Below are 27,742 nucleotides of genomic sequence, written 5' to 3'. Positions count from 1 at the left end.
GTGCGGGATCCCTCCCGGGGGACCCCCGGTTCCTCCCCAAGGGCCGAAGGGGGAAGATGTGGGGGGGCCCTGGCCCCGGTGGGGGCTGAGCCCGGGGTGCAGCGGGGCAAGGCTGGGAGCGTGCGGAGGAGTCGGGGTGCGGGGGGGGATCCGGGCCCGGGGCGGAGCGGGCCGGGGGGGCGGGCACGGCAGCGCGGGGGGGGCCGGGGCGGCGGAGCCATGGAGCCCGCGGGGCCGGTACGGCCGGGCCGGGCCCGGGGACGGGGCGGGGAGCGGGGACGGGGCTCCGCAGCCCCACCGGGAACTTCGTGCGGCCGCGGCGGGACGGGGGGAGCGGGGAGAAACGGGGGGAAACGGGGAGAAACGGGGGAAAACGGGGAGAAACGGGGGGGGCGGAATGGGGAAAAAACGGGAGGAAAAACATGACGGGAAAAAACACGGGAGAGAAAAACCCGGGGGGAAAAAACCCGGGAGAAAAACGGGAGGGGGGGAAACACCGGGGGGCGATGGGGATAAATGATGGGGACCAGAGGGGGGGGGGGAGGGTGGGCAACGGGAGGGGAAGGGGCTGGTGGTGGGAGGAGGGGGAGGACCATGGTGAAACGGGGGGAGAGGGGGCACAGGGAGTGGGGGAACGGGGGACGAGGGGAGAAACGGGAAGATGGGAAATGGGGAAACGGAATCGGGGGGGGAATGGGGAGAAACACGGGGGCAGAGCAGGGAGCAGAGGGGCAGTGGGGGCGGGATGGGGGAGCAAAGGGGGTCCCCAAAATCCAGACCTGGGGGGACCCCAAGGGAAAGGATCCAGGAGAGCCCAGGTTGGCATGGGGGGGGGCAGACCCGCCGTGGGGCTGAGCCCCTCCAGCCCCGGCCCCTCTCCCCCCCAGGAGCCCTCCCTGTACACGGTGAAGGCCCTGCTCATCCTGGACAGCCTCGGGCAGCGCCTCCTGGCCAAGGTGAAGCCCGGCCCCCCCTGCCTCAGTTTCCCCAGGGGATGCTGCTCAGGTCCCCCAGCCACTCACCCTGGCTCAGGCATCTCCCCCTCGCCAGGCTGTGGGGACTTGGGGGGTCCTGGCAGCAACCTTGGGGGGTCCTGGCAGGGGCTTTGGGGGTCCCGGCACACCTCCTTCCCCGTGCTGCCTGCCCTGCCAGCACTGACCCCCTGTCCGTCCCCGCAGTACTACGATGGCACCTTCCCCACGGCCGAGGAGCAGGCCGCGTTCGAGAGGAGCATCTTCAGCAAAACCCACCAGACAGGCGGTGAGTGCCGGGGGGGGCCCCACTCGGGAGCTTTTGCAATCGGGGGGGAACACGGTTGCAAAAGGTTTAATGCCGGGGGGAACCGGGCTTGGGCATCCCCTCCGGTGTGGTCCCGGGGGACACTAACACCGTCCCGTGTCCCCATGCCGTGCAGGTGAGATCGCCTGTCTGGAAGGACTCACCATCGTCTACAGGAGCAGCGTCGACCTCTTCTTCTATGTGGTGGGGGGCTGCCAGGAGAACGAGGTAGGTGGGAGGAGGGGGCAGCCCTGGGGAGCCCCCGCAGCCCCACTGACACCCCCATTCTCCCGCAGCTGATGCTGTCGGCTGTGCTCGCCTGCCTCCTCGACGCCCTCGGCCACCTCCTGCGGTGAGTCCCCGGGGCCATCCGGACCCAAACCCACATCCCTTGGGTGGGGAAACTGAGGCAGGGCATGGGGCAGCAGCTTGCCCCAGGTGACACCATGAGCTGGCATGAAACCCCTGTCCCCTAACGCCCTGGGACAGGGCCAGCGCTGCTTTGGGATGGCAGGGGTCCAGGTCCCAGCACCTTGCACAGGACCCCAGGCCATGAGCGGGTGCAGTGACATCTCCCACCCGCTCGCCCGCAGGAAGGAGGTGGAGAAGCGCTGGCTGCTGGACAACATGGAGGGGACGTTCCTGGTGGTGGACGAGATCGTGGATGGGGGGTGAGCTCCTGCTGGGGGGGACAGAGGGGGAAAAGCAGCCTGCGGCACTGGGGATTGCAGGGACGGGGGGTGGCATCATCCCCCTGGGTGCTGGGAGGGGGATGGCCCCATCCTGGGGTGCCAGGGGGGAGATGGGCACCCTCATTTGCCACCATTGCAGCAGCTTTTCCTCGTCAGGGCATTCCAGAGCTTTGCACAGGGAGGGAAACTGAGGCACGGGGTGGTGGTGGTGATGCCTGGTGGGGTGCAGCCGGGATCAGGAGAGAGCCATGCTGGGGGGATCCCGGTGGGATGGTGCCAGCACTGCGCTGCTCCGCAGGGTGATCCTGGAGAGCGACCCCCAGCAAGTGATCCAGCGGCTGAGCCTGCAGGTGAGTGCAGCCATCCTGCGCCATGGCCTTCCTCCACCCTCCTCTGCTTCTCCCCACCCTCCTCAGCCTCTCTCTCCCCACAGGCCCCAGAGCCGGCAGCATACGGCTTCGTCCTCTTCGACTACCTGGTGGGCGGCTCAGAGCGGAGGGACGCAGGGGACACCGGCGACTGCAAATAGGCAACACCGAGGAGGTGCAAAGCCTTCCCTGTGCCGGGGGCCTGGCCGGGATGGGCAGGGATTGGGGTCAGGGTCCGGCCGTTGCCAGAAAGCTCCCAAGCACACCTCACGGGTGATGGGCACCAAGCAGGATGGGTGCCGAGGGGATGCTCCCCGCGTTGGGGCACTCAGTGGGTCCCCTTCACCCCATCACCCTGCTCCTAAAGGTGCCGGTCCCCTTCTCTCCCTCAGGTTGGTGACAACTTTCTGTCCAAGCAGAGCGTGTCCCAGTTAAGCGCTTCGTTAGCCTCGCTAATGAGGGGGTGGGTGGCCCAGCTTTACCCAGCGGAATGGAGATGGGACACACCCTGGGTCCCACTCCCGTTGTCACCCCAGCACGGGGTCCCACGCACCCCTAATTGCTCAGCACAAGGCGTGCCCCCCCTCCCTGGCCAAGGGAACCCAGCTGGTCAGCCGGGAAGGGCACCCCAAGGTCAGCCTGACCCAATCCCCGTCCCTGGGGTCTTGTGCCAGGTCCTGCAGCCCATCAAGGAGCACATCAAGCCATCCCTGCTGACGTGACAGCTCCGGGGTCTCCCCTCGGAGGGGCTGGCTGGAAAGGTGGGACCCTGGGGGACACCGGATGGTAGGACACACGGACCTTCCCTGGCATCCCCCAGCTCCAACTCCAGCCTAGACCCCACGCCCCAGCCTGGATCCCCCGGACGGCTCCTCCCTGTCCACACCACCTCCAGAAGCCGCTTGTCAGGTCTCCTATCCACCCCCAGCATTCATAATATCGAGGGAAAAATTAAGCACTAATGAAGGAGCATTGATTTCGCTGTTCCTGCTCGCTCCGGGCCAAAGCCGGCCACAAATAAAGTTTTCCTCCCTGGTTGGTGTCCTCTCTCCATCACCCGTGTCGGATGCGTGGGTCTCCATGGGGACATCGCCCATCGAGGCTGGGCTGTGGGCTCCCGGCCGGGGCCGCCGCTGGGTTTTACTCTTCGACGCATTTCCTTTGGAGGCAAAGGTGACATTTGCGTGTTTTTCCGTTAAATCCCGCTCTCCACGGGTTCATAACTTCAAGCCACCACAGATCAATGGGGTCCGGCACAGGGTGGTCTGGGGCTGGTGGGAGGCTGCGGCACCCCGCAGTTGTGGTGTGGGTCTGGGCAAAGAGGAGAGGACACACACCCCCCCGCCACCCCGGCTATGCCCAGGGCGGGGATGGGTGCACGCAGCTGAGCACCCAAACGCTGCCCACCTGTGGGTACCCGTGCGTGGGGCAGCTGCGGTGCTTGCACCCGCAGGTGGGCACAGTCTGCTCTGCCACGGCCACACTGCACCAGCCTAGGGGCCCCTCCACCGTGGGATCACCCCATTCCTGGGAACCCCCCACCCTGCAGACCCCCCCCATCCCGGGACACCCAGCCAGGGACCTCCCACCCCACCGTGGCACCTCCGCCGCCTCTTGCGCGACGCTCCCTAACGCCGCGGTCGCAGCGCGGCTCTTGCTCGCTGCTCCCTGGCGGCGCCCCGGCAGCCTTTGCATAGCCCCGCCTCGCACTGGACACGCCCCTTATGCCGTTCGTGGCCCCGCCCCTACACGCCTTAGCCCCGCCCCGCCCTGGCCGCCTCGCCCCTACTCGGCACGAGCATTCGCGGTCCTGCAGCGCCACCTGCCGGCAGTGGCGGGGGACCGCCCAGGACCCCCTGCCCGGGCCCACCCCCCCCGGGACCCCCCCAGTCCGGGACACCCCTGGACCCTCCCCATTAATCCTTCTCCATCATTAGACACCCCCCCGCCTTGGGATCCCCAAATCCTCCCCTTGGGGACCCCCCTAATCCTGACACACCCCCCCCATCATAGGGACTCCTCTCCCTTGGGGACCCCCCCCCGTTCCACGGACGCCTCTGTTGTGGGACCCCCACACTGCCCCCCCCTTGTGACCCCACCCAGGTTTCCCCACCAGCCTGGGTCCCCCCCAGACAGCCCAACCCGGGGACCCCCCCCCCAATGCACCCCCTCTCCCCCCCCTCCCCGGCTCCCCCCCCCCAACCCCCCCCCAGCCCCTCCTGTGGTCCGCCCCCTGCAGCCACGTGCACCCCAAAGGTGCGTGTCCCCCCCCAAAGCACGAGTGACACCCCAAAGTCTCGGCCCCCCTCCCTGCCCAGCCCAGCTGCAGGGGCGCCCCCGAGCCCGGGGGGCAGTGGGGGGGCTGCGGGGGGGGGGGGGCGCAGGGGTGGGGCAGCGCCCCGGGCAGACGTTGATGGATGGTCTCCCCCCGGCCCTGGACCCCCCCCGGGGGGCCGAGCAGGGAGAGCAGCTGCCAGAGCTGTCCTTGTCCCCGGGGGGGGCCCAGGCAGATGTCCCCACAGTCGGGGACCCCCCCCGCAGTGTCCCCACGGCCGCCCGCCCAGCCCCGGGTCCCCAAAGCCCCTCCGCTCCTCGGGGCTGGGAGAGCCCCTTGTGTCCCCACGTCCCCCGTGTCCCCGAGGAGGGGGGGGTCCCCCAAGCCCCCCCCCGTCCCTGCCAGGAGCTCGCAGACCCCTGGGGCCCAGCCCCCTCCCCAGCTGCCCCCCTGCCCTGGATCTGCCCCCCCCTCCATGGGCAACAAAGCGCTCAGTGGGACCCCCTCCCCAAAAAAAAACTGCGGTTGGGGGGGCAGGGGGTGGGGGGGGCACGGGGGCTGGGTGGGTGGTGGTTTCCCACCCTGGGGACCCCCCCCAGCCCCAGAGACACCCCAAACCAGGGGCACCCCAAACCTGGGGACCCCAAGCAGGGAGGGATGGGGTAGGGCACGAACCCCACCCCAAAACCCACCCCGAGTCCCCGTCTGCTCCCCACAGCTGCCCAGGCTGCAAAGGTGGGGGGGGGCTGCCCCATCATGGGGGGGCTGTGTGCCCCCAGCTGCCCCTTGGGGTGGGGACCCCGGGTGCCCCCTCCCTCCCTATCCCAGGCAGCCCCAGCATAGGAGCGGAGAACAAAGAGGAGGAGGAGGAGGAGCGCGAAGGCCCCTGGGTCCCGGCCATGACAGCTGGTGCCCCCCAAGTGACACAGGGACAAAGGCGTGATGGGCCCTGGGACAAAGGGGCTTCACTCCCCGGGGTCCGCGGGGCTGGGGGGGCCCTGAGCCGTCGCTCACGGGGGACAGGGCACATGGGGACTGACCGGGGGGCTTCCCTGGGAGAGACGGGGCTGGGGGCCACCAGCCCCACGTCCCCGCTGGCCGGACCCACAGCACCCTGCAGCTCTGCCAGCCCCAGCCCTATGTGACCCCCCCACACCCCCAAACCCATGCTGACCCCATAGCCATGAGACCCCGAAAAGCTGGCAGCCTGTCTCTGTGCCAGCCTGCACCCCGAATCCCCGCCAGTCTGGGGCCACACCACCCCCAAACCCATGCCAACCCCAAACCTTGCGACCCCCAAACTCATGCCGCACGGCCCCCCTCCAAATCCTATGTCACCCTCAATCCCATGTCAACCACAATCCCATGCCACCCCCAAATCCAATGTTACCCCAAATCTCATGCCACCCCCAAACCCATGCCACCCCCAAATCCCATGTCAACCACAATCCCGTCAACCACAATCCCATGCTACCCCCAAATCCCATGCCACCCCCAAACCTATGTCACCCCGAATCCCATGTCACCCCAAACCCATGTCACCCCAAACCCATGTCACCCCCAATCCCATGCCACCTCCAATCCCATGTCAACCACAATCCTATGTCACCCCCAATCCCATGCCACCTCCAAACCCATGCCACCCCCATTCCCATGTCAACCACAATCCCATGCCACCCCCAAATCCCATGTCAACCACAATCCCATGTCAACCACAATCCCATGCCACCCCCAAATCCCATGCCACCCCCAAACCTATGTCACCCCAAATCCCATGCCACCCCAAATCCCATGCCACCCCAAACCCATGACCCCCCCAAATCCATGACCCCCCCAAATCCATGTTACCCCCTGTACTCGGGTCACCCCCCCGACCTTGCTCCATCCCCACCCATCTGGGACCCCACGTCCATGGGGGAGGCGATGGGGGTGACCGGGGGGAGCCCGGCCGTGCCGGGGGGGCCGTGCCGGGGATTCATTAGCGGCGGGGGGAGAGGTGGTTCCAGCGGCCGCCTTGATGGATGGCCTGGCCTCCATCTTGTCAGCCGGGTTTTGTCTCCCGGCCAGGGGAGGAAGGGGGGAGAAAGGGGAAGAGGAGGGAAGAAAAGACCCCGGGGCGGGGGGGGCAGCAGGGGTTGGGGTGCCGAGGGAGGGGGGCCCCTCCCCGCCTTTCCCCAGGCTGTCGTGGTGATGGATGGCCTGGCGGGGGGTGGCCGTCTCGCCGCAGCATCCTCACTGGGGGGGCACGGGGATGGGGACCCCCCCTGGGGTTGAGGGGGGCCCCAAGCAGCCCTCAGCACGCCCCGGAGTGGGGGGCAGCCCCCCACTCCCTGGCCATGTTGTGGGGCTCGGCTGCACGATGAGCCCCTGTTCCCTAACAACCGCTGGCTGAGCTCCCTCCAGCTCATCACACCCATGGGTGCTGCTGGACTTGGGGGGGGGGGGGGGCTGCGTGTGCCCCCTGTCTGGCCCAGATCGCTCCCCAAAAATAATCCCTGAGGATTTTCCCCTCTCCGGTGCCTCGACTCCTCCCTTCTCTCTATTTTCACCCCCCGCCATGGCTCCGGAGGAGACCCCGGGACCCCCGAGGCGGCTCCGGGGGGGTCGTGAGCCAGTGCTCCCCCCCTGCGCGAAGCTGTCGCCCCCGGCCCCCGGGTGATGCATTCGTCCCTGGGTGCGCGGGGGCATCTGTCGCCCCGTTACGTATCGTTTTAATGAGGAGATTTAGAGCCCGTTAAGCAGCTGCAGTGTCTGCCCGTAGGAAAACACAGGCAGAGTCCGGGGGGGGCTCGGGGGGTGCCAGTCCCAGCCCCTCTGCCCTCCCCAGCCCCTGGAGACCTTGGGGGGGGCTTCTGCTCCCTAAAAATTGGCTGGGAGGGGATGGGGGGGGCACAGAGCACCCTGCGGGGGGTGGGGGGGAGAGAGGGCTGCAGGGATGCAGGAAGGGATGGAGGGATGGATGGAGGGATGAAGGAAAGGACACAGGGATGGAGGGAGGGATAGACAGATGCAGGGATGGAGGGAGGGATGCAGGAAAGGACACAGGGATGGACGGAGGGATAGATGGATGCAGGGATGGAGGGAGGGATGGATGGAGGGATGAAGGGATGCAGGAAAGAACACAGGGATGGATGGAGGGTTAGAGGGAGGGAGGGAGGGAGGGATGCAGGAAAGGATGGAGGGATGGATGGAGGGACAGAGGGATGCAGGGATGGATGGAGAGATGAAGGGATGCAGGATAGGATGTAGGGATGGATGGAGGTACCAAGGGATGGAGGGACGGAGGGACGCAGGGATGGAGGGAGGGATGAAGGGATGCAGGAAAGGACACAGGGATGGATGGAGGTACAGAGGGCTGCAGGGATAGAGGGAGGGATGCCAGAAAGGATACAGGGAGGGATGGAGGGATGCAGGAAAGGATACAGGGATGGATGGAGGTACAGAGGGATGCAGGGATAGAGGGAGGGAGGGAGGAATGCTGGAAAGGATACAGCGAGGGATCGACGGATGCAGGAAAGGATACAGGGATGGATGGAGGGGGGGATGCACGGGACAGGCAAGGGCACCAGGGCTGGATGGCACGGGGGACAGCCATGGGGATGGTTGGGGACAGCGCGAGGGGCGCTGGGGGGGGAAGGCGGTCCAGCCCCCCAGATGGTGCGGCCGGGAGGGTGCCCCCACACCGGCTCTCCGCTGCGCTTCGCAGCTAATTGAGTGAAATGGCTGTCAGCGATGTAATTAAAGGGGAGCGCGAGCGCTCGGGCAGGCCTCAAACAGATGGAAGGCCCCTTAATTGGTAATTAAATTCCTCTCTGGCAGGTGAGATGGAGCAGCAGCCGGGGCCCCACAAGGCCGCTGGCAGCCGGGGCCCCCCCAGCCACGGAGGGGGAGGCAGAGCCGGTCCCCGGCACCATTGCAGCCGAGGAGGGGGGATGACACAGCCATGGGGCTGGGGGTCCCCGGCCCCATCGCGTCCCTTTGTCTGCCGATTTCTGGAGCAAACCCAGCCCCGAGCCCCCCGGGGCCACGGTCCCCCCTCCCGCAGCCCCTCGCCTGGGTGACAGTCACCCGGTGAGGGGGGACAGCTGGGCAGGGGACAGGGACCTGGATGGCACCCCAGCATTTTGGGGGGCTCCTTGCCTGGGAGTGTAGGTCCCTGCCATCCACACATCCCCGTGACCCACACGGTCCCCTCCACGCAGACGTCCCCTGGCCCCACACACCCCCCAGCCCCATCCCAAGGGACATAGACACGGGGTGCACGTGGGGCAGGAGGCGGCGGGGTGCAGCAGGGGTGGGCAGGGGGGCTGGAAACCCCCGGTCCCCCCACTGATCCCCGCCAGCCGGGAAGGGGGTATTTTATTTTTCTGTCATTATCTCCCGGTAATGTCACAGATAATAGGAACAGCGATGGGCGGCGCCGGCCAATATTTCATGCACGATGGGATGGCGGGGAGGGGGCCCCGCGACAGCGATATTAATAACGGCCCCACGCTGCCGCCCTAACGAAGCCCCCAACGCAGGGGGCCGCCCCGGGCGGCGGGTGCACCCGGTGCATCACGGCGGGCGGAGGGGTGCGCGGGGGGCACCACCGGCCTCCCCGCTGCCACCGACTCATTTAATTCCCCATTAAAGCCCCCGGCCCCCCCGCCAGCCGTGACCTCCGGAGGCGGCACTGCCCTCTGCCCCTGGCCTGGCCACCGTGACCTGTGGGGCCGGCTGGGGGGCCGGTGGGGTCAGGGGCCAGGCGGCAGCCCCACAGCGGGGGGACGTTAGTTCCAGCGGGGTGGGTGGATAAAGGGGGCTTTATGGAGCGGACCCCCCCGTGCCGGATGCCTTTCCTGCCGCTCGCTATGGAGACAATGGCGATGGTGACCCCACGGCTGCACTGGTTCCCCCCAGACCCAATGCTGAGCGCCCTCTGCCCCAGGAGAATGGGGACCCCCCCCCCAGACCCCACTGGCCTCGAGGGGGGGGAACGGACCCTCCACGGTTCCCAGCTCCATCCCCAGGCAGTGAGGAGTTACAGACACCATTTAATTTGCCCGTTAATCACCGTTAGTGGGGTAATGAGGGGCCCCCCGAAGCTGGGCTGTCTCTCCGTGACCTTCACCCACGTCACCACCGTGGCGGTGGCACAGCGGTGGCCACACGCCGCCGAGCAGAGCTGTCACGACACGGGGGGGACGGAAGCGTGGGGTGCGAGAGCTGGAGCTGGGCTGGGACATCCCCGTGATGCCCCCCAGGGCCCCACAGCCAGTGGGGACAGGGAGAGGATCCCACACAGCCCCACGTCTTGCGTGGGTGCCGACTGGTACAGGGTCCCCACAGGGGACAGGGTACCCCTGATGCAATGGGGCAGGAGCCCCCACAGCCCCACAGCTGGATCCCATGGGGTCAGGATCCCCCAGACCCCATGGGGATGGGAGCCCCTGTGCCCCATGCCCACAGCCGGTGGGGACAATGGGACCCCCTGAGGGACCCTCCTGCCCCACAGAGCACCCTCGGGGGAGGGTGGACCCACAGCAGAGCCAAACCAACGAGCAACTGCAAGGTGGCAGGGGGCGGGACAAGAGAGGTACAGCGACCAATGGCCTGTCTAGGGGGCCGTATGCAATGCATGACGTGCAGTGGGTGTGGCAAGCCCCGCCCAGGAGATGCTGGGGGGCTCCAGCCTCACCCAGCCCAGTATATCCCAGTACAGCCCAGTATGGCCAGGCTCTGCCCTCCCACTGGCTGATGGGAAGGGATGGGGGGCGGTGGTGCCTGGGGGCGGGGGGGTGATTAATGGGGGCCATCGCTCACTGTCCGGCAGGGGCGGGGGGCCCCCCCCCTCCGCAGCGATAACGAGCGGCAGGAATAATGAGCGATGTCACTCCACTTTTCATGGTGATGGAAAGTCATTACAGGCGTCACCGGCGGCGACAACCAGCCATGAATCAACTGCTCTGCTATGAAATTAAAATCGAATCGCCCACCCCCCACCCCCCCCCCGCCACCCCACTGCGGCCCCCCTGGCAAGGGCTGTCAGCCCCGGGGGGCAGCTCTTCCCGCTGGCAGGGAGAGCCCCCCGTGAGGACCACCCCAAGGACAGGACATAGGGCTCCCGGGTCCCTGGGGTCACCCTAGGGCCCACACACCCCGGGGATCGACCCACAGCAGGGGATTTAGGGGCTCCTCTCCCCCCCGAAGTCCAGCTCGATGAGTGGGAGAAGGGCTTCGGCTTTATTTAGCAACATCCACCCCCCAGCGAGGCTGCAGCTCATTAACAGCACCCCAGGGCTGTGAATGGGGGGGCCTGGGGAGCAGGACCCCACCCTGCCCCTCTCCCTGGGCACCTGTCCCAGGGGGCTCACAGGGAGACACCCATCAGGTTCACCGGCCGCCCGCTGTAACGCTTGGAGACATCGGCCTCGATCTGCAAGACAGAGGCAGGGGGGGCGGTCAGGGAGTGCGGGGAGCAAAGGTGGGGGCCCTGAGGCATCCCAGTGGGGTCCACTTCCCTCCCTCACCAGCTTCTGGAGCTCCTTGGTCTTTTCCAGCAGACGGTCGAGCTTGGGCTCCAAGGCGCCCTGCTCTGCCAGGGCCTCCTGCCGCTTCTGGCTCATCAGCTCCTTCTTGGCCAGCAGCAGCTCCGCCTGCTTCAGCTTCTGCCGCAGCAGCTCGCTCACGCGGTCCACGTACCTGTTTGGGGAGAGCCAGGACCTCTGTCACCCCCATCGCCCACCCAGGTGCCATCCCCACTCCAGGACACCTCCATCTCCTGCTCCAGATCTGCCCCACAGAGCCATCATGGTCCCAACCAGCCCTGACACCCTGTTTTTCACCCTCCCCGCCGCGAGCGAGGACCTGGGGGAGGCAAGTATCATGAAGAGGTGCTGCATGCTGCGGGTGCAGAGCTGGCCCAGCAGAGCCCGGGTGGTGGCCAGGAGGGAGCCCACGCGGGCGCTGGTCTGGCCCTGCAGCACGGCAGGGGCCAGCTGGAACTGGCTCACGGCCACGATATCGGCCTCCTCCTCCATCTCTTCCAAGCGCTGGGACAGGAACAGCTCCAGCTGCGGGGACAGGGCAGGGGGACACTCGGGTACTGCCATCCTTGCGGTGGGATGACAGCAGAGCTGCCCCTTACCCAGCTCCAGCCCTGGCTGAGGCACCGTACTCACCTCCATGAGCTCGTCAATGAACTGGCTCCGGGTCTCGGTGTTTTCCAGGAGTGTCAGGGCGTCAGAGCCGCAGGCAACTCCCTCAGGCACTGGGGGATGAGCTGGGGGTGAGCAGGGCAGGGAAGCAGCGGGAAAGGGTTCTCTACGGCTCAGACAGTCTGGTCATAGCCCCCACCCCAACTCATCCCATACAGGGTGCTCAGCATCACCCCACGGCACTGTTTAGTGGGGTCAGGGCCCTGCTCCTGCCCACCCAGCACCCAACAGGCACCTGCCCAGCACTGTGCTGCCTTCTGCTCTGTCCCCAACAGGCCTTTGTGGACAGCTAGGGTGCCCGGGGTCACCGCAGGCAGGGAAGGGGGAGTAAAGGCAGGGTGGGTGCTGCCTGCCATCCACTGGGACCCCCCTGTGTCTCTTTGTAGCCGTGCTCACCCTCAGTGCCAGCCTCCAGCACTGTGATCTGCACCTCCTCGCTTTGACCATCTCCCAAGTCAATGCCGTCATCCTGCTGCAAAAGAAAGGGCACCCTGTGAGATGGCGGTGCTCGGGACACCCCCAGGTCCCCAGCCCAGCCCTGGAGCAGGGCCAGACCCCAGAATCGCACAGCCAGGGGCCACGCACCTGGGGATCGGGCTCTAGCGTGATCCCCCAGTCGATCTCCTCGCCCTGGGCTCCCCCATCGGCAGCGGCACCATCATCCACCCTGGTTGGCTCCAGCGTGAAGTCTCCCCAGTCGATCTGTGGGGAGAAGGACAACAGACCCCCTGAAACCCCGGGGGGCAAAGAGACTAACCCTAACCGACACGTGGCAGAGCCAGCTGGGGCTCTCCCCAGCACCACAGCTCGGCCCCGGCTGGCCAGGACGTACCGTATCCTCCTTCGGCTGCTCCGGCACCTCCTCCACCTCCGGCCGCTCCACCCGCAGGGGCTGGAGCCCCGTCCTCCACTCGTAGACGGTCGTGTTGCCTCTCTTCCCCACGTGCCGCAGCAGGGGCACCACCAGCTCTGCGGAACTGGCGGCCACCGTGGGGACATCAGTGCCAGGTACAAAGTGGGGACTCCCCAGCACCCCCAACCCCACCAGGGTCCCTCTGGGAGAGCCCCAGCCTGGGCGCAGCCACCAGCCCAACCCGCTGTCCCCACACACGGCGAGAGGAGTTGTGGGGGTCTATCCCTGTGCCCCCACACCCACCCCCTGCCCACCTCTCGCACACAAACTCCACGCAGGCCTGGTACAGCTCGATGGCCTCGGAGAGCGCGCTTGCTCCCGCCCCGATCTCGGACAGCAGCGACGGCAGGTCCTTCACCAAGGCCAGCAGCTCCTGGCGCACGTTGTCACCCTGGGGACAGAGGACGTGTCAGGGCAGGGAGGCTGGCAGCCAAAGCACCCCCAGGGCGGCTTCACCCTCTGCTTGCAGAGCTAGATGTGGGCAGGAAGGGGACAGAGCGCTGTGGGGTCACCCTACACCCCCCCCAGCTCCTCCCACAGGTAAGGTGGCACTGTGGGGACATCATATGGAACACGTGGTCCCAGCTTGAGTCCTGCTGAGGCCAAACGCAGGTGTCTGGGGGCTGCTTTGGGGAGGGAGGTGGCACAGCAGGACCCCCTCCGCAGCAGGGCTGGCTGCAGGGACTCACAGTGATGCCGTACTGCTTGCAGGAGGCGAAGAATCGCTCCCGCAGTTCGGCCGCCCCCAGCTGACATTCCTCCTCACGGCGGGCGAAGTCCTGCTGGGCTTGCTGGCACCGGCTGATCTGCTTCCTCAGCGAGGGGATCTCGTAACTGATGCTGCGCACCAGGAGGCTGGCGAGCTCGGCTGCAGGGGGGGAAAGCGGGGGTGCCAAGAAGCCATGCCAGTCACCCACGAGGCCCTCGGGGTGCCCCAACACCTCGGCTGCTTTCCAAGCCGCGCAGCAGAGCCAGCTCGGGGCCCTCACCTCGGTGGGACTTGGTGGCCCATCACGTCCTGCCTCTTTCCCTGCCCACCCCATCCTCATCCCAGTTTGGAGACTGAAAGCCTCCCACCGATACCCTCCAAGGGCCCTCCGGAGCCCGCCCGCAGCCAGAGCTGCCTTACCCAGGTAGGTGTTCTCCTTCTCGTAGAGGGACACAATCTCCTGCCAGTCCTGGGGAGGAGGAAGCAGAGGGTGGGGGAGGCTGCGAACAAGGCAGCCAGCACCGGCCACATGCCCCCAGGCCCAAGCTCACCTTCATGCGCTGGGACGAGTAGCGTCCAAAGAGGTTCTTGGTGGAAGCCTCAGTGCCCTTGAGGATCTCCAGGATCCTCAGGCAGTGGAAGTAGTGCAGGTCTGCATCGGAGGGAGGGACGTGGTCACCGGGATGTCTGCTGGGTGCCACCCTCTCCCAGCTCAGCCCAGGGTGCGCAGGTCTCAGAAGGAGCTGTGCCACCGACTCCCCATCTCCTCCTCGGCCAGGGGGAGGTTGCCATAACCCAACCCTCGGGAACAGGCTCCCGGTGCAACACCCGCCCTGGCTGCCCGTGTCCCATCTCTCCTGGGGCACCCTGACCCCAGGCTCCACTCACAGGCCCCCGCCAGCAGCTGCTTTATCTCCTCGTTCTCTGGCATGTCTCGGATGGCCGCGTTGATCTTCTCGCGGATGGCCAGCACCTGGCTCTGCCATTTCAGGTTGCAATGTCTCCGGTCCACCAGCCAGTCTGCGAGGAGGGTGGGAGAGAGGGAAACAGGGGGGTCGGCTGGGAGAGGGGCCTCGGGGAGAGGGTCACCCCCCCGGGCTGCCCTGCGATGCCAAAGGGCGGCAGGGAGCAGAGGCGCTGGCAGACCGGCTCCCTGTGCGTCCCGTCCCCACCAGAGGAGCAGAACACAGGGATAAAGTCCCGGCTCCTTCCCCTGGGAAGGGCTGGAGGAGAAAGGGGGGGTCGGGGCGGGGTGGGGGGGGGTCACCCCGCTGCAGCCTGGGCTGGGACAACCCAACACGGCACCGAGGAGGGCGGCGCTGGGGCCATGAGCTGCCACGCGGCGGGGTGACAAACCCTCCCGGGGAAGAGGGACACGAGTGACCGGTGCCACCCCGTCCCCGCCCGCCGGGGAGTCCCGGCACCGCCCCCCCCCCACAGGCCCCTGCCCACCCTGGGGGGTCCCGCACGGTGGAGGTCGGGCCCGGGCTGCCGTACCCAGGAGCTTGCCGGTCTGGATGTCGATGGGCACGTTCTGGTAGTCCTGGGGAGAGACCTACGGGGAGGCGAAGGGCGGCGGGACGCGTCAGGGCCCGGCGGGGCCCAGCCGAGGCCTGGACCCCCCCGCTCCGGGGCCCGGCCCCCCCACCTGCATGCCGCCCGCCGCCGCTCCGCTTCCGCTTTCCCCCGCCCGATCTCCGCGCCCCTCCCCGCCTCAGCCAATCCCCAGGCGCGTCCTCTGCATCTCAGCCAATCAAAACGCGATTGGTCCAACGGCCCCGCCCTGCTACCAATCAGAAGGGAGCGACACAGCGACAGCGCCACGTGCCGGCGTCCCCATTGGCTAGGAGGAGGCGGGGGGAGGAGGCGCCGCCGACCAATCGGAACGGGCTAGGAGGGTGAAACGGAGGGGACGCCGCGGACGCATGCGCAGTGCAGCGGATCACCAAGGAGGATCCCTCGGGGCTCCCCGGGGTCCCCCCCGGCAGATCTCTGGTCCCGCAGGACCGTGGGGGCCCCAGCCGCGCCTAAGGGGACCCTGGCTCCCTCAGAGATCCCTGGCAGGCCCGCAAGCAGATCCCAGATCCAGTGGGGATTCCCAGTTGCCCCTAGAGGGGATCCCAGATCCCTCGGGGACCATTGGGTGCCCCAGGACAGAGCCAGGGTCCCCCTGGGACCAACAGCCACCCCAGGGGGTATCCCGGGTCTCTTGGGGATCCCTGGGGGGGCCCAGGGCAGATCCCAGATCCCTCAGGGACCATTGGGTGCTCCAGGAGAGAGCCAGGGTCCCCCTGGGACCAACATCCACCCCAGAGGGTATCCCGGGTCTCTTGGGGATCCCTGGGGGGGCCCAGGGCAGATCCCAGGTCCCTCAGGGACCATTGGGTGCCCCAGGACAGAGCCAGGGTCCCCCTGGGACCAACAGCCACCCCAGAGGGTATCCCGGGTCTCTTGGGGATCCCTGGGGGGGCCCAGGGCAGATCCCAGGTCCCTCAGGGACCATTGGGTGCCCCAGGACAGAGCCAGGGTCCCCCTGGGACCAACAGCCACCCCAGAGGGTATCCCGGGTCTCTTGGGGATCCCTGGGGGGGCCCAGGGCAGATCCCAGATCCCTCAGGGACCGTTGGGTGCCCCAGGACAAAGCAGGATCCGTTGGGGACCTGCCTGCTGGGAGCAGCCACCCTGGGGTGCCCACGGGACTTGGGGGAGCTGCTGCCTCCAGCACCCCAGCGATGTCCTCGCTGCGGGGTGACCCATGGGTGCCACCCAGCCCCAAGCCGGCGTGTCCCCATGGGACGTGACCCCACGAGCCGTGTCCTCGCGTGGGGGCAAGATGGCAGCTCTCTTCCTCGGTCTCTTGTGGCATCGCCCCCGTCACCAGAGCCGGCGGTGGCCGAGCAGGGTGGTGGCAGCATGGGGACAGCTCGGCGGGTGCCCGCGGGGCAGAAGGAGCCGGCCGGCGGCGGCGGGGAGAAGCGGGAAGCAGGAACCGGTCTGGCAGCCTGGCCAGCCAGCCGCTGGTTTCGGCTAATCCCACCGAAAGTCGGAGCCACGCTCCCGCCGGCTGCCCTTAACTCCTGTCTGCCCAAAACACGTGCCATGTGCCGCCCCAGCACCCGCTGGGGACCTGCCCTCGAGGCCAAAGGGGCAACGAGCCCAGCCCGCTGCCACGGTCACTGCCAGCACCCGGAGCCGCCGAGGGCTGGCAGCCGCCGTCGGGGCTCAGCCCTGGGTTCCCCCGTCATGAATATTCAACCGTGCCCTGGCCCGGCCCTGCTGTTTGCTCAGGCAGGAGGGGTTTGATCGCGGGTTCACCTTGACGGGGAGCAAACGGGGGCAGCGGCAGGTAGACGGCACCTGCCTGCGCACCCCAACCGGAGCCGCCCCGGCACCCCCGGCTGGGCGGCCGCAGCGGAGGCGTGGGAGGCGCAGGTACACGGATGGGGTGCCCGCGGTGGGGAGTGGGACGTGGAAACCCTCGCTGCCAGCCGGGGGTCACGGCATGGTTGTGGTTCGGTGACGGGTTCTGCTCAGCTCTGGCACAAGGAGGGGGCAGGCGGGGACATGGCATTGGGGGGGGGACATGGAAAACCAGCCCGGGGGCCACCAGCTGTCTTCCCTGGGGTGGCGGCCCCAGTCTCGGCGTCCTTGTCCCCCTGCCCTGGCACCTGAAAGCGATGCCGGAGGAACCACCCTGGAGGAGCCGGGCAGGGGTCGGTCATGGCCGAGCACCACGGGGGCATGGAGCTACGCTGGCTCCCGAGATGGGGCGCTGGGAATCCCCTCCCTGCCCGCTGCTGGGGAAGCGTTTGGCTCCTCCGCTCGGGAGCCGCCTTCCCCGTCCCTGCCCCGGAGCCACGCTCAGCACCGGAGCCTTCCCGGCAGTGGCCGGGGGCCCACCAATGCTCCTGCCTGTCCCTTCAGGCAGGGCTGGGCAAGGGGAAAAGCCTGACCTCGGGGTGCAGTGGGTGGTGACCCCCCCGGCAGGGACCTCAGCATGTCCCCAGCTCCCACCTGCTTCCCAGTTCCTGTTCCTGTTTGCTTACTGGGCTCCCTCCCTGCCCTGCGACACGCAGCTGATACAGCAGCTCCCGGCGGTGCCAGCAGCCTTTCCCCCAGGCTCGGCAATGCCCGACTCACCCGAGCATCCCCTCCCGGCACCTGCGGGGTCCTCCTACCCTAGGCCCCCCAGCCCCACGCAGCCCCCCCGGCGCCTACCACGAGCATCCCAGCAGAGACGGCGGGAAAGCGCCAGAGCCGCCTTTGGCAAACGTGGCACCGGGCTCCCCGCCCGCGCTGCCAAATCAGCAACCCCATGTCCCTTGTCCATCCCCGTCCGCTCCCAGATGGCAGGGCTGGGGGGGCCAAGGGACACCCCCCCGGAGGGAGTATGATCCCCACCTCCATTTCAGGGGTTGGCGGCGATGGCCGACAGCCACGGCTGGTGGAAGCTGACCTTCCTGCGGAAGCGCCGGTCGGCGCCTACGGTGCTGTACGAGAGCCCCGACAGCCACGCTGCCGCTGACAGCGAGAGCCAGGAGGGGCCGGGCGAGGAGGGGCCGCCCGGCTTCACCGCCCGCCTGGAGAAGATCGTGGACAAGAGCAGCAAGGGCAAACACGTCAAGGTCTCCAACTCGGGACGCTTCAAGGAGAAGAAGAAAGTGCGGGCGACGCTGGCCGAGAACCCCAACCTCTGCACCGCCAGCGAGCGGGAGGAGAAATGACCCAGCCAGTTGTCACCCTCCGGCTACTGCCAGCGGCTACCCGGGCCGGCTCGGCTCCATCCCTCCCAGGGACGCCGGACCATGGGGCTTCGGAAGGAGAAAGGACTCGTACTGGAGTTTATTTAAGGGAGAAGCAAGGACCCTGTTTAATCGCAGCCGCCCGGGCTCAAGGCACCCCCGGGGCAGAGGGAGAACCAGGGAGCGGAGCTAGGCACAGCCCGTCCCTCTCAGCCCCCCGCGGGCAGGGGGAGCCCCCCGAGGCTGACTGGTTCATACTGGGACGAGGACGCTCACCCCAGCTTGGCTGCTTGCCGTGGACCACTGGAGCCCATCGTTCACCCAGCTCCTCCCTGAGTGCGACGGCCCCGATCCCATTCCCGATCCCCTCCTGCCCATCATTCCCGCGGGGGCGAGACCAGGGGACCCCCTGCTCGTCTCCCGAGCCGAAGGGGCCGCGTGGCCACGGGCAGAGCCACCAACGCCGCATCCTTGCCAGCAGTCGCTCCCAAACCAGGGGATGAGACACTTCCCTGCCCTGAGGGAACAACCCCATGGGCAAAGTCCCCCCGCGAGCTGCCTCCATGGGGATCGTGGAGGGCTCCGGGCTTTCCAGGAGGAGCGGTATTCCCACTCGCATCCGGGAATCATTCCTTGCTCCTGGAAGGGGAGGGTGGACCATGGTGCCAGAGTGGACCCTGGGGGCAGCCGCCACAGCTGATCTTGCAGCCCCAGTGTTTGTTCGGGTTGTTGGAAGCTGAGCCTTTAGTCAGCTCTCGCGACTGCTGATAATTAACCGTTGTTAATAAACCAGGTCTGGAAGGAAAGGCAGCTCAGGGGCGCGGGCAGGGGGAGAGCTCAGTGGACCCCCCAGCCCCAGCCTGGAAGGGTGGGAGGGCTGTGGGTCCCTTCTGGGTCCCCGGTGGGGAGCAGTGCCAGCCACCGCCAACGCAGGGAATCCCTGGCCCCACGGAGAGGGGGGCACGGGGGGGGTGGCCGTCACCAGCGCTTCCTGCCCGGGGTGCCCTCCCTAGGGAGCAGGGCGCAGCCGTGCCTGCAATCAACAGGAGCAACCACTTCCCAGCTATTACAAAAGCCGGACGGTGCCAAGCACCAGAGTCCAACCCCCCCCGTTCCCCGGCACAAACTCTGTGCCAGGGCGGCCCGGGCCCCCGCGGCCCCCGCCCTCCGCTCTGTTTGCTCTGCCCGCACCCGCCGGCTCACAGGCTGCTCTTTGTCCCGGGCTGGCAGCACCGGAGGGATCCTGCCGGAGAGAGAGAAGGGAGGGAGCGGGGAGGAGAAGAGCCGTCGGCACGCAGCCAGCACCGATCGGCTCATTTACACCCGTCACAGTGGTATCTGGGCTCCCGCCACGCTCCTAAAGCCGGGATGTGTGGGAGACCTGGCTGTGCTGCCATCCCCACCCCCAGCAAAGCCCTCAGCTCCTTCTTGGGACATCAAGCTGCCACCTTCCGCTGTCCCCTTGAGGTGACATCGTCCCTATGCCGTCCCCTCCCATCCCACCATGGTGGCTCTCCTCAAGGGATGAGGGCAGCTAGGAGGGACCAAGGCCACCGAGTGAGTCTGTGACAGAAGGTGTGTGACACCCTCCGCAGCCGCCTAACCCGGCTTCCCCCCATCCCGGAGCCGACCTCCCCACCATCACCTCCCGCTGCCACCCACCGCAGGGCTTTGCCTGGCACGGCACGGCTGGGAACCCGCCGGAGGACCCCCCAGCCACGGCGAAGCCCCGAGGCGTGATCCTGCCCCAAGAGCTAGTGACTGGGAGAGCAACCACGGAGCCAGAGAGGGCAAAGGTTATCGGAGCCCGGTTTCACTGGGATGCGACCCAGGGGACCGAGGGCTGCCACCACCCTCTGCCAGGTCCGCGGGCCGGGATCCCCGGCTGCACCGAGCTCCACCTGCCAGAGAGCGCAGCCTGGCCCTGTGCAGGTAAATATTAACCCAAACCCACTGCACGGCTCTGTGCCGATCGGGATTTATTTTTTCCATGCTCAGACAGGCAGCTGGGGGGGGGGACAGGGAGCAGCACCAGCTCAGCCCCCCCTGAACAAGCAGGGTTGGGGTCCCACGGCCCCGGGGAGATGGGGTGCGCTGGTGGCAACACACACAGCCAGCCACAAACACCGGTGACACAGTGGTGACTTTAAAGCTGCAATTAAATAACTTATTGCACAGACTGCTGACATTAAAGCCACAATTCAGTAAGTTATCGCACAGATGGAGCACATTGCACACTTCGAGCTAAAACACGAGGCACAAGCGGTGGCAGTGGCAGGGCACGGGCAGGGGGTTCGCTGGGGTCTTTCTTGGTCCCTCCACGATCATTAACATGATTAATTAAGCACCAGCAGCACTGGGAGCGCTCACTCCCCACGTGCTGGCAGGGGGAAGCAGATGGTCCGTGGGACCTGCGGCTCTCGCCCACCCAAGGGAGAAGCAAAGGGAGATGAGAGTCTCTGGGGCTGGACCAGCACCCCGGAGCTCAGCACGTGTCTCCCAGGGCAGGGCAGAGCGAGGCCAGCCCCGTTCCCCGGGGCACGATGCGGGACAGGCGGGCAGCTTTGGCACGGGTGACGCTCCCGATCGGGCGAACGCAGCCGGAGACGCTGGCAGTCTCACGGGGCGAAGCGCTCAAAGACCCATTCGCCCTCTCCCTGGTGTGTCATGTCTCCCAGGGGGGCCGAGCAGTCCCGCAGGCGTCGGAAGACGATGCGGTCGTGCAGGCGGTTGGTTTGGCCCTGCCAGAACTCCATGACGTCTGGCTGCAGGATGTAGCCCCCCCTGGTAGAGAAACACAGGGCTTCAAGCGGACCCTGCTGACACGCAGCACCCTGCCCGCAGCCCCTGCGACTCACCAGTACGCTGGTTTCGGCACCGTCGTCTCCCTGTACCGCTCCTCCAGCTCCGCGTTCTTCTTCCTTAAATACTGCGGGGAAGGGGAAGGTGGTGAACACGAGGGTGGCCGGGGCAGCCCTGGTTCTCCCAGCCCCTCCCGGGCGCTGCCATGGGGAAAGGGACGGCCGCTCACCTCCCTGTCCGGAATGACGGTGCTCTGCTGGCTGACGACGGCCCCGATCTGGCTGCTCTTTGGGCGGGAATGGAAGTACCGCTCCGATTCCTCCTCTGACAGCCGCTTCACCGAGCCCTCAATCCGTACCTGTGCCAGGCACCGTCAGCCGGGCTCTGGGCAACGGGTGCCGAAGGGGCTGCGTGGGCTCCGGAGCGAGGAACTGCCTCGTCCCCTGACTCTCCCCACCAAAACGTGGGCACCCCCCGTCCCGTCTCATCCCCAGTGGCTGGGACCCCGGCCCCCCCCAACGTCCCCGCGGGCCGCAGCTCACCTGCCGGTTGAGGGGCTCCCAGTAAAAGACGAGCGAAGCGAAAGGGTTGGCGTCCTGGGGCGCGGAGGCGGGAGAGAGAAGAGAGCTGTCAGCAGACCAGCGTCGCTCCCAGCTTTAAAAATTAGAGAAACTGCTTCTCCGAGAGCCTCAGCCCCGGCGCAAAGGGGCTGGAAAGCCGCCGACCCCCCGGGGAACCCCCCCGGAGCCCCCGCCACGGCCGCAGCCCTCACCAGCTCCTTCCCCTTGCGGCTCTCGTGGTTGGTGAAGAAGCGGAAGCCATCCTGCCCGAAGCCCTTCAGCAGCACCATGCGGGCCGAGGGCTTCCCGTCCCTGTGGCGGGAGAAGGGGGGCGATGACAGGTCCCCCCCGCGGTGGCCAGGGGACCCCCCCGCCGTCCCCGTGTGTCCCCCCCCGGCCTCACCTGGTGCAGGTGGCCAAGCACATGGCGTTCGCCTCCCCGACGGCCGGGCACCCCATGGCCTCCTCGAACCAGACCCCAAACTGCCGGATGGGGTCGCGGGAGGCCAAGTGCTGCTCCTCGAAGGCCTGGGGACATAGGGGACACTGTGAGGGGGGGGCACCCTGGATTTTGGGGACACAGCCAGCACTGGGGGGGGGACACACCAGACTCAAGGGCACGGCCAGCACAAGGGATGGGGTGACCCCAGGCCTGGGGGCGCAGCAAGTGCAAGAGGGGGGGGGCACCCCAGGCCTTGGGGACACAGCCAATGTGAAAGGGGGGGGAGGACACAGCCAACGTGAAAGGGGGGGGGTCACCCCAGGCCTTGGGGACACAGCTAAGGTGAAGGCGGGGGGGTCACCCCAGGCCTTGGGGACACGGCCAACATGAAGGGGGGGGTCACCCCAGGCCTTGGGGACACAGCCAATGTGAAAGGGGGGGGTCACCCCAGGCCTTCGGGTCATGGCCAACATGAAAGGGGGGGGGTCACCCCAGGCCTTGGGGACACAGCCAGTGTGAAAGGGGGGGGAGGACACAGCCAACATGAAAGGGGGGGGTCACCCCAGGCCTTGGGGACACGGCCAACATGAAAGGGGGGGGTCACCCCAGGCCTTGGGGTCATGGCCAACATGAAAGGGGGGGGGGTCACCCCAGGCCTTGGGGACACAGCCAATGTGAAAGGGGGGGGTCACCCCAGGCCTTGGGGACACAGCCAATGTGAAAGGGGGGGGTCACCCCAGGCCTTGGGGACACGGCCAATGTGAAAGGGGGGGTCACCCCAGGCCTTGGGGTCCGGTTGCGGGGGGGTCACCCCACTTCCAGGGGCACAACCAGCATGATGGGGGGGGGTCACCCCGGTTCCAGGGTCCCTACCAGCTCGGTGGGGGGGCCATGCCGGGCCTTGGGGACAGCCTGGGGGGTCACCGCGGCCCCAGGACACAGCCACGTCGGGGGGGCCCCGCGCCCCCGCTCGCCCCCAGGAGCCGGGCCCCCCCGTCCCCCCCCCCCCGCCGGGCCCCCCGTCCCCACCTCCGCGTCCCCCCGGTAGCTCTTCCGCAGCGGCCCCAGGTCCATCCCGGCCGCGGCCCACGGGAGCCGAGCGGAGCCAAACCGCGCGGGCCCCCCCCCGCCGCGGCCCCACCGTCGCCCCGCCCCTAGGGCGTGGTGCAGCCGGCCACGCCTACCCAGGCAGCCAATAGAAAGCGGCGAAGCCCGCCCACCGCAGGGAGGGGGTGAGGAGAGCTGCCAGCCAATTGGAGGGGGGGGCGGGACGCGGAGATCCGGAAGTGGTGTCAGGGCTGTAAACAGGCACATGCGGGGGCCCTTAAAGGTACAGCGTCCCCGGGGCGGGGGGCGCAGGGGAGCGGGGCCGGGGCCGGGGCCGGGGCGGGGGGGTGAGGGACGCACCGAGGGGACAGGGGCTGTGGGGACACGGACTTGGGGACATTGGGGACAGGGAATGTGGGGACGGGATGTTTGGGCCTGGGGGACACTGGGGGGATAGTGACAGGGGCTGGGGGACAGGGGGGACAGGGGTTTGGGGACATTGGGGATGGGGAAGGTGGGGGACAAGGTATGGGGCTGGGGGGACAGTGACAAGGAACAGGGGCTGGGGGACGGGGGGGGACAGGGGTTTGGGGACATTGGGGATGGGGAAGGTTGGGGACAAGACATGGGGCTGGGGGACACTGGGGGGACAGTGACAAGGGACAGGGGCTGGGGGACAGGGGGGACAGGGGTTTGGGGACATTGGGGACGGGGAAGGTGGGGTACAAGACATGGGGCTGGGGGACACTGCGGGGATAGTGACAAGGGACAGGGGCTGGGGGACGGGGGGGACAGGGGTTTGGGGACATTGGGGACGGGGAAGGTGGGGGACAAGACATGGGGCTGGGGGACACTGCGGGGATAGTGACAAGGGACAGGGGCTGGGGGACGGGGGGGACAGGGGTTTGGGGACATTGGGGACGGGGAAGGTGGGGGACAAGACATGGGGCTGGGGGACACTGGGGACAGGGGGGGGGCGGGACTGAGGGGACAGGGGCCTGTGGGGCAGGGATTTGGGGGCCGGGCCAGGCAGGTGGGTGGTGGGCAGGGGAGCTGCCAGGTGGCCCCAAGGGGACACTGGGGACAGGCAGGGCCCTGGGGACGGAGGGGAACAGGGACAGGGAGGGGACACGGCAGGGACAAGGGGAGGTGGGTATGGGGTGGGCAGGGGGCGCAGGGTGGGGCAGGGAGCAGAGGGGTGCTGGGGGGCCACCCCGTGTCCCCCCGCCAGGTCCCCTCCGAGCAGGAGGGGGGTCCCGTGGCCCCGGCGAGGCGCCCGGGGGCCGGTGCGCCCTGACACTGGCACCGATGGCCGACGGCGGGGCCGAGCCCCGGGACGAGGACAAGCACCTGGGGGGCCAGGACCCCACGGCCCCGCAGCCCCCCGCACCCAGCCCGGGCCGCAGCAGGTACGGGGCAGGGGCACATCCCTGTGCCAGCGCCGGTGGCACCCCCGTATCCCCAAAGCGGGGAGGGGGCTGTGACCCCCGGGGAGCCAACGCTGACCCCATTCCCTCCCCGTGCCCAGGGCCCTCCTGCTCGCTGAGGACACCACAGCCAGGAAGAGACCCCGGCTGAGCCTGGGCGCCCGGGCCAGCCCCAGCCACCCGCGGGGACCCGAGAGCCCCTGGGAGCCCGGGGGTGCCGGGGGGTGCCGGGGGCCACGGGTGGGCAGGGTGACGGGGCTGTACGCCCAGCTGCTGCGGGAGCTGGAGGCGGAGGTGGGGGAGCTGCAGCGGGCGCTGGAAGCCCGAGACGAGGCCGTCCTGAGCCGCGACCGCCGTATTCGGCAGCTGGAGCTGGAGAACCAGCAGCTCCGGAGCCACGTCCACAGCCTGGAGGAGGAGAACGACCTGCTCTCCTCCGCGGGCGGCTGCGGGGGAACCTTGGCCACCGCTGCCACCGCTGCCACCGCCACCGGGACCCTGCTGGCCTCGGGCACCGGCTGCATTGGTAACGGCAGTGGGCAGGCAGGGTGACGACGGCTGGGTGTCCCCACCATGGGCTGGGAAGGAGACACAGTTTGTGGGGTGGCACTGGGACAGACAAGGGTGAACGGGGACAGGGGGATGGAAGCGGACAGGGACAGGCTGGCAGGGCTGTGGGAGATGGAGGGGAGCTGCCTGGTCCTGCCACTGCCTGGGGACAGTGTCCCATGGCTGAGCCCTCTCCCTGTCCCCGCAGGCGTCAGTGACAGCAACATCCAGTTCCTCAAGGGGCTCGTGGGGCTGCTGGAGAGTGACGCCGCCACGCAGGTGGGTCTCAGTTCCCGTGGGGTGGGGGTCTGGGGACAGTTCTGCCCCTGTGTCCCCAACCCACGCAGCTCCTCACCCCACAGAGGCTGGGGACCCCATGTCACCCAGCGCTGGGGTGAGCGGGACACCCGTGCCCAGCCAACCCCCCTCTGTCCCCACAGGTTGGGGGGCTCCAGCCCTTCTCCGCTCCCAGCCCCGGGGAGCAGGGCTGTGCCCCAGCCAACGTCCCGCGGAGCCCCCCAGCCTGGTCGCTGCGGGCAGGGCTGCCCGGCGGCTTCCCCCCCTGCCTGGGCACCGAGGAGGGGGCCGGCAGCCCCGCCGTGCTCGCCGACACCGCCTGCCTCTGGGAGGAGAGCGGGAGGGACACGCTGCCCGACGGCACCCCGCTCTGGGCCTCACCCGTCGAGGTGGGTGGGGGCTGACCAGGGCTCCGGGTATCCCACCAAGAATCCTGGGGTGCCACTGGGCACAGTGCTGTGGGTGGAGCAGAGGGGACAAAGGCGTTCCCCTGGGGCACAGGAGATGTGGCCCATGGGGTCCCCAAGGGATGGAGGGGGGTCCGGGTACCCCAGGGGAGCCCGGGAACAGAGCAGGGGGTCCCCCAGGCTCCATCCAGGGCCCAGACAAGAGCTCTCCCCCTCATCGCAGGAGAACGGGAGGCCCAAACTGGAGCTGGTCCCCAACTCAGGGGTCTACATCACCCACCCGCAACTGGACGACCTCTCGCAGGTCTCCACCGACAAGCCCAAGCTCATGACCCGGCGGCTGCTCGATTACTTCTTCTCGCGGGAGACGCTGGCCCGGTCCTCGGCCACGGGGCAGCGCATCGCCCATAACAACACCACCATGGAGCGGCCACTCCGCCTGCCTGTGGCCGTGGTCAATGCCATCAAAGGTAGGGGACGGGGGGGGGGGCGTGGGACAGGGTTCCTTGTCCCCTCCCGGTGCCGCGTCAGCTGCGGTGGTGGCTCAGGAGAGGCCACAGTGCCACCCATGAATGGGGTCGGGTCCCCCTCCACCCCGCAGAGTACGTCACCAAGATGTGCGGCCGCGGCTGCAACTTCAATGCCGTCATCAACAGCAAGTGCGGCACGTCCCGGCGGGCCGTCAAGAAGATGGTGGTGAAGATGGAGTGAGCTGAGACCCACGGGACAGCCACAGCCCTCTGGCCACCCAGGGGCATGAGCCCGGAGCCCTCTGGTGCCGCAGACAGGGAGAGGGGACAGGGAGGGACATGACGGGGACGGTGGGATTGCACCCTCATGCTTACAGAGGGGCTGCAACTGGAGGATTGACCCTACGGAGACCGGCTGGCTCAGCCCCACATCCCCATGGTGGGAGAGCCCACGGCCACATGTCCTGCTCCCTCCAGCAGCGGGGAGTGGGTGCTGGAAGGAGCAAGGGCTGGTTGGAGCAGGGAGATGCAGGTGCCGCGTGTCTTACCGGCCGGTGACAGGGTCAGCGTCGTCGTGCCGGGGTCCCCCAGTGCAGAGGGCAGAGCTGCTCCCGCACACAGCAGCAGCTCCACGCGTCCAGCCACGGCCCAGGACTGTTTTCCCATAAATAAGTTCATTTCCAGTGATATTTGGGATTCCTGTAAATAAACCCCACTTTCTTTCTGCCCGAGAAGGCCGGCAGCTCGCCCTCCCTGCAGCCATGCCGAGCGTTTCGCCTTCAGCTCTTCACCGCTGTGGTTGGCTCTTGCTGCATGTCCAGCTGCAGCTGGCACAGCCCCAGTTGCGGCAGTGCCCGGCCCAGCACCACGGCGCACACCATGCCGGCTTGGGAGAGAAAGGACCCTCGGTGGCACACGCTGCACTGGATTTGCCTCTGGTGACTAAATTTATTTAGCAAGGAAAGCTGCCGGCTGACTCCACACCGGCCAACCAGTTACAGTTAATAAAGTATAACAGATCTGTCACGTAATCCAGAAAACAATCTCGGGCAGTTACAACTAAAAAATAAAGTGGATTTGTTTAATTTAAAAGCTCAAAAATAACAAGCCATATGTTTTTTAAACATGTAGTAAACACAAAAGCAATATAATCTATGATACAATGTACACTATACACAGTGGGGATGGCGGGCAGCACACGGTGGGAGGAAAGGGGGCTGAAGTCCCAAAATTCAAAAGGAAACGCCACGTCACTTGGAAACAGAAAAGTGGGGAAAGAGAAATCATCAGAGAGAAAAAAACCTCTTCAGTATTGGAAAAGAAATGTTAGGAGAAAAGGGGGGCAAGAAGATGGGCAGCATCTTACAGAGAAATTAAATAAAGATTAAAAAAAGCACTCACAATACACAGTGTTTGTAATCGGGAGCGGGGAGCGTAAGGCAACAATCTCCATAGAAAAAAGGGACCTTCCAAAGGGGGTTATATAGATATTTATAGCTATTTATAGACTTTAAATATAAAGTAGGAATGTGCTGTGGAGCCTCTCGCGGCCCGCCCACACCGGA

The 27,742-nt window shown here is 67.3% G+C and overlaps 5 protein-coding genes across 5 annotated transcripts; 3 read left to right on the top strand and 2 right to left on the bottom strand.

Annotated features, from left to right (window-relative positions):
- Positions 1 to 824: 824 nt before the first annotated feature.
- Positions 825 to 9,119, top strand: COPZ2 (COPI coat complex subunit zeta 2). Its single transcript, XM_059830168.1, has 10 exons — positions 825 to 956; positions 1,179 to 1,260; positions 1,415 to 1,506; positions 1,575 to 1,630; positions 1,872 to 1,949; positions 2,269 to 2,320; positions 2,731 to 2,801; positions 4,578 to 4,594; positions 5,442 to 5,503; positions 9,009 to 9,119. Exons 1-10 carry the CDS (start codon positions 825 to 827, stop codon positions 9,117 to 9,119), a joined length of 753 nt encoding a protein of 250 aa, XP_059686151.1.
- Positions 9,120 to 10,805: 1,686 nt separating this feature from the next.
- Positions 10,806 to 15,088, bottom strand: CDK5RAP3 (CDK5 regulatory subunit associated protein 3). Its single transcript, XM_059830495.1, has 14 exons — positions 15,083 to 15,088; positions 14,932 to 14,989; positions 14,323 to 14,454; positions 13,986 to 14,086; positions 13,855 to 13,903; positions 13,415 to 13,593; positions 12,980 to 13,116; positions 12,645 to 12,789; positions 12,398 to 12,514; positions 12,209 to 12,284; positions 11,777 to 11,865; positions 11,463 to 11,668; positions 11,126 to 11,297; positions 10,806 to 11,031 (listed from the first exon to the last, which is right to left on the bottom strand). The coding sequence occupies exons 1-14, from the start codon at positions 15,086 to 15,088 to the stop codon at positions 10,966 to 10,968; spliced, it is 1,533 nt and encodes a 510-aa protein (XP_059686478.1). The 3' UTR covers positions 10,806 to 10,965.
- A 2,770-nt stretch (positions 15,089 to 17,858) lies between these two features.
- PRR15L (proline rich 15 like) lies at positions 17,859 to 18,158 on the top strand. The gene has a single exon (XM_059830620.1). It carries the CDS (start codon positions 17,859 to 17,861, stop codon positions 18,156 to 18,158), a length of 300 nt encoding a protein of 99 aa, XP_059686603.1.
- Positions 18,159 to 20,138: 1,980 nt separating this feature from the next.
- PNPO (pyridoxamine 5'-phosphate oxidase) lies at positions 20,139 to 23,057 on the bottom strand. Its single transcript, XM_059830552.1, has 7 exons — positions 23,010 to 23,057; positions 21,942 to 22,066; positions 21,751 to 21,850; positions 21,521 to 21,574; positions 21,208 to 21,336; positions 21,035 to 21,105; positions 20,139 to 20,960 (listed from the first exon to the last, which is right to left on the bottom strand). The coding sequence occupies exons 1-7, from the start codon at positions 23,052 to 23,054 to the stop codon at positions 20,795 to 20,797; spliced, it is 690 nt and encodes a 229-aa protein (XP_059686535.1). The 5' UTR covers positions 23,055 to 23,057; the 3' UTR covers positions 20,139 to 20,794.
- A 1,278-nt stretch (positions 23,058 to 24,335) lies between these two features.
- On the top strand, positions 24,336 to 27,633 carry LOC132319371 (uncharacterized). Its single transcript, XM_059830167.1, has 6 exons — positions 24,336 to 24,436; positions 24,556 to 24,980; positions 25,212 to 25,282; positions 25,444 to 25,689; positions 25,931 to 26,177; positions 26,309 to 27,633. The coding sequence occupies exons 1-6, from the start codon at positions 24,336 to 24,338 to the stop codon at positions 26,416 to 26,418; spliced, it is 1,200 nt and encodes a 399-aa protein (XP_059686150.1). The 3' UTR covers positions 26,419 to 27,633.
- Positions 27,634 to 27,742: the final 109 nt, after the last annotated feature.

The sequence above is a fragment of the Gavia stellata genome, chromosome 28 (genome assembly GCF_030936135.1).
Source record: "Gavia stellata isolate bGavSte3 chromosome 28, bGavSte3.hap2, whole genome shotgun sequence".
Classification (NCBI taxonomy): domain Eukaryota; kingdom Metazoa; phylum Chordata; class Aves; order Gaviiformes; family Gaviidae; genus Gavia; species Gavia stellata.
Note: the sequence above shows the minus strand (reverse complement) of the source record. Positions and strands in the feature narration are given on the sequence as shown.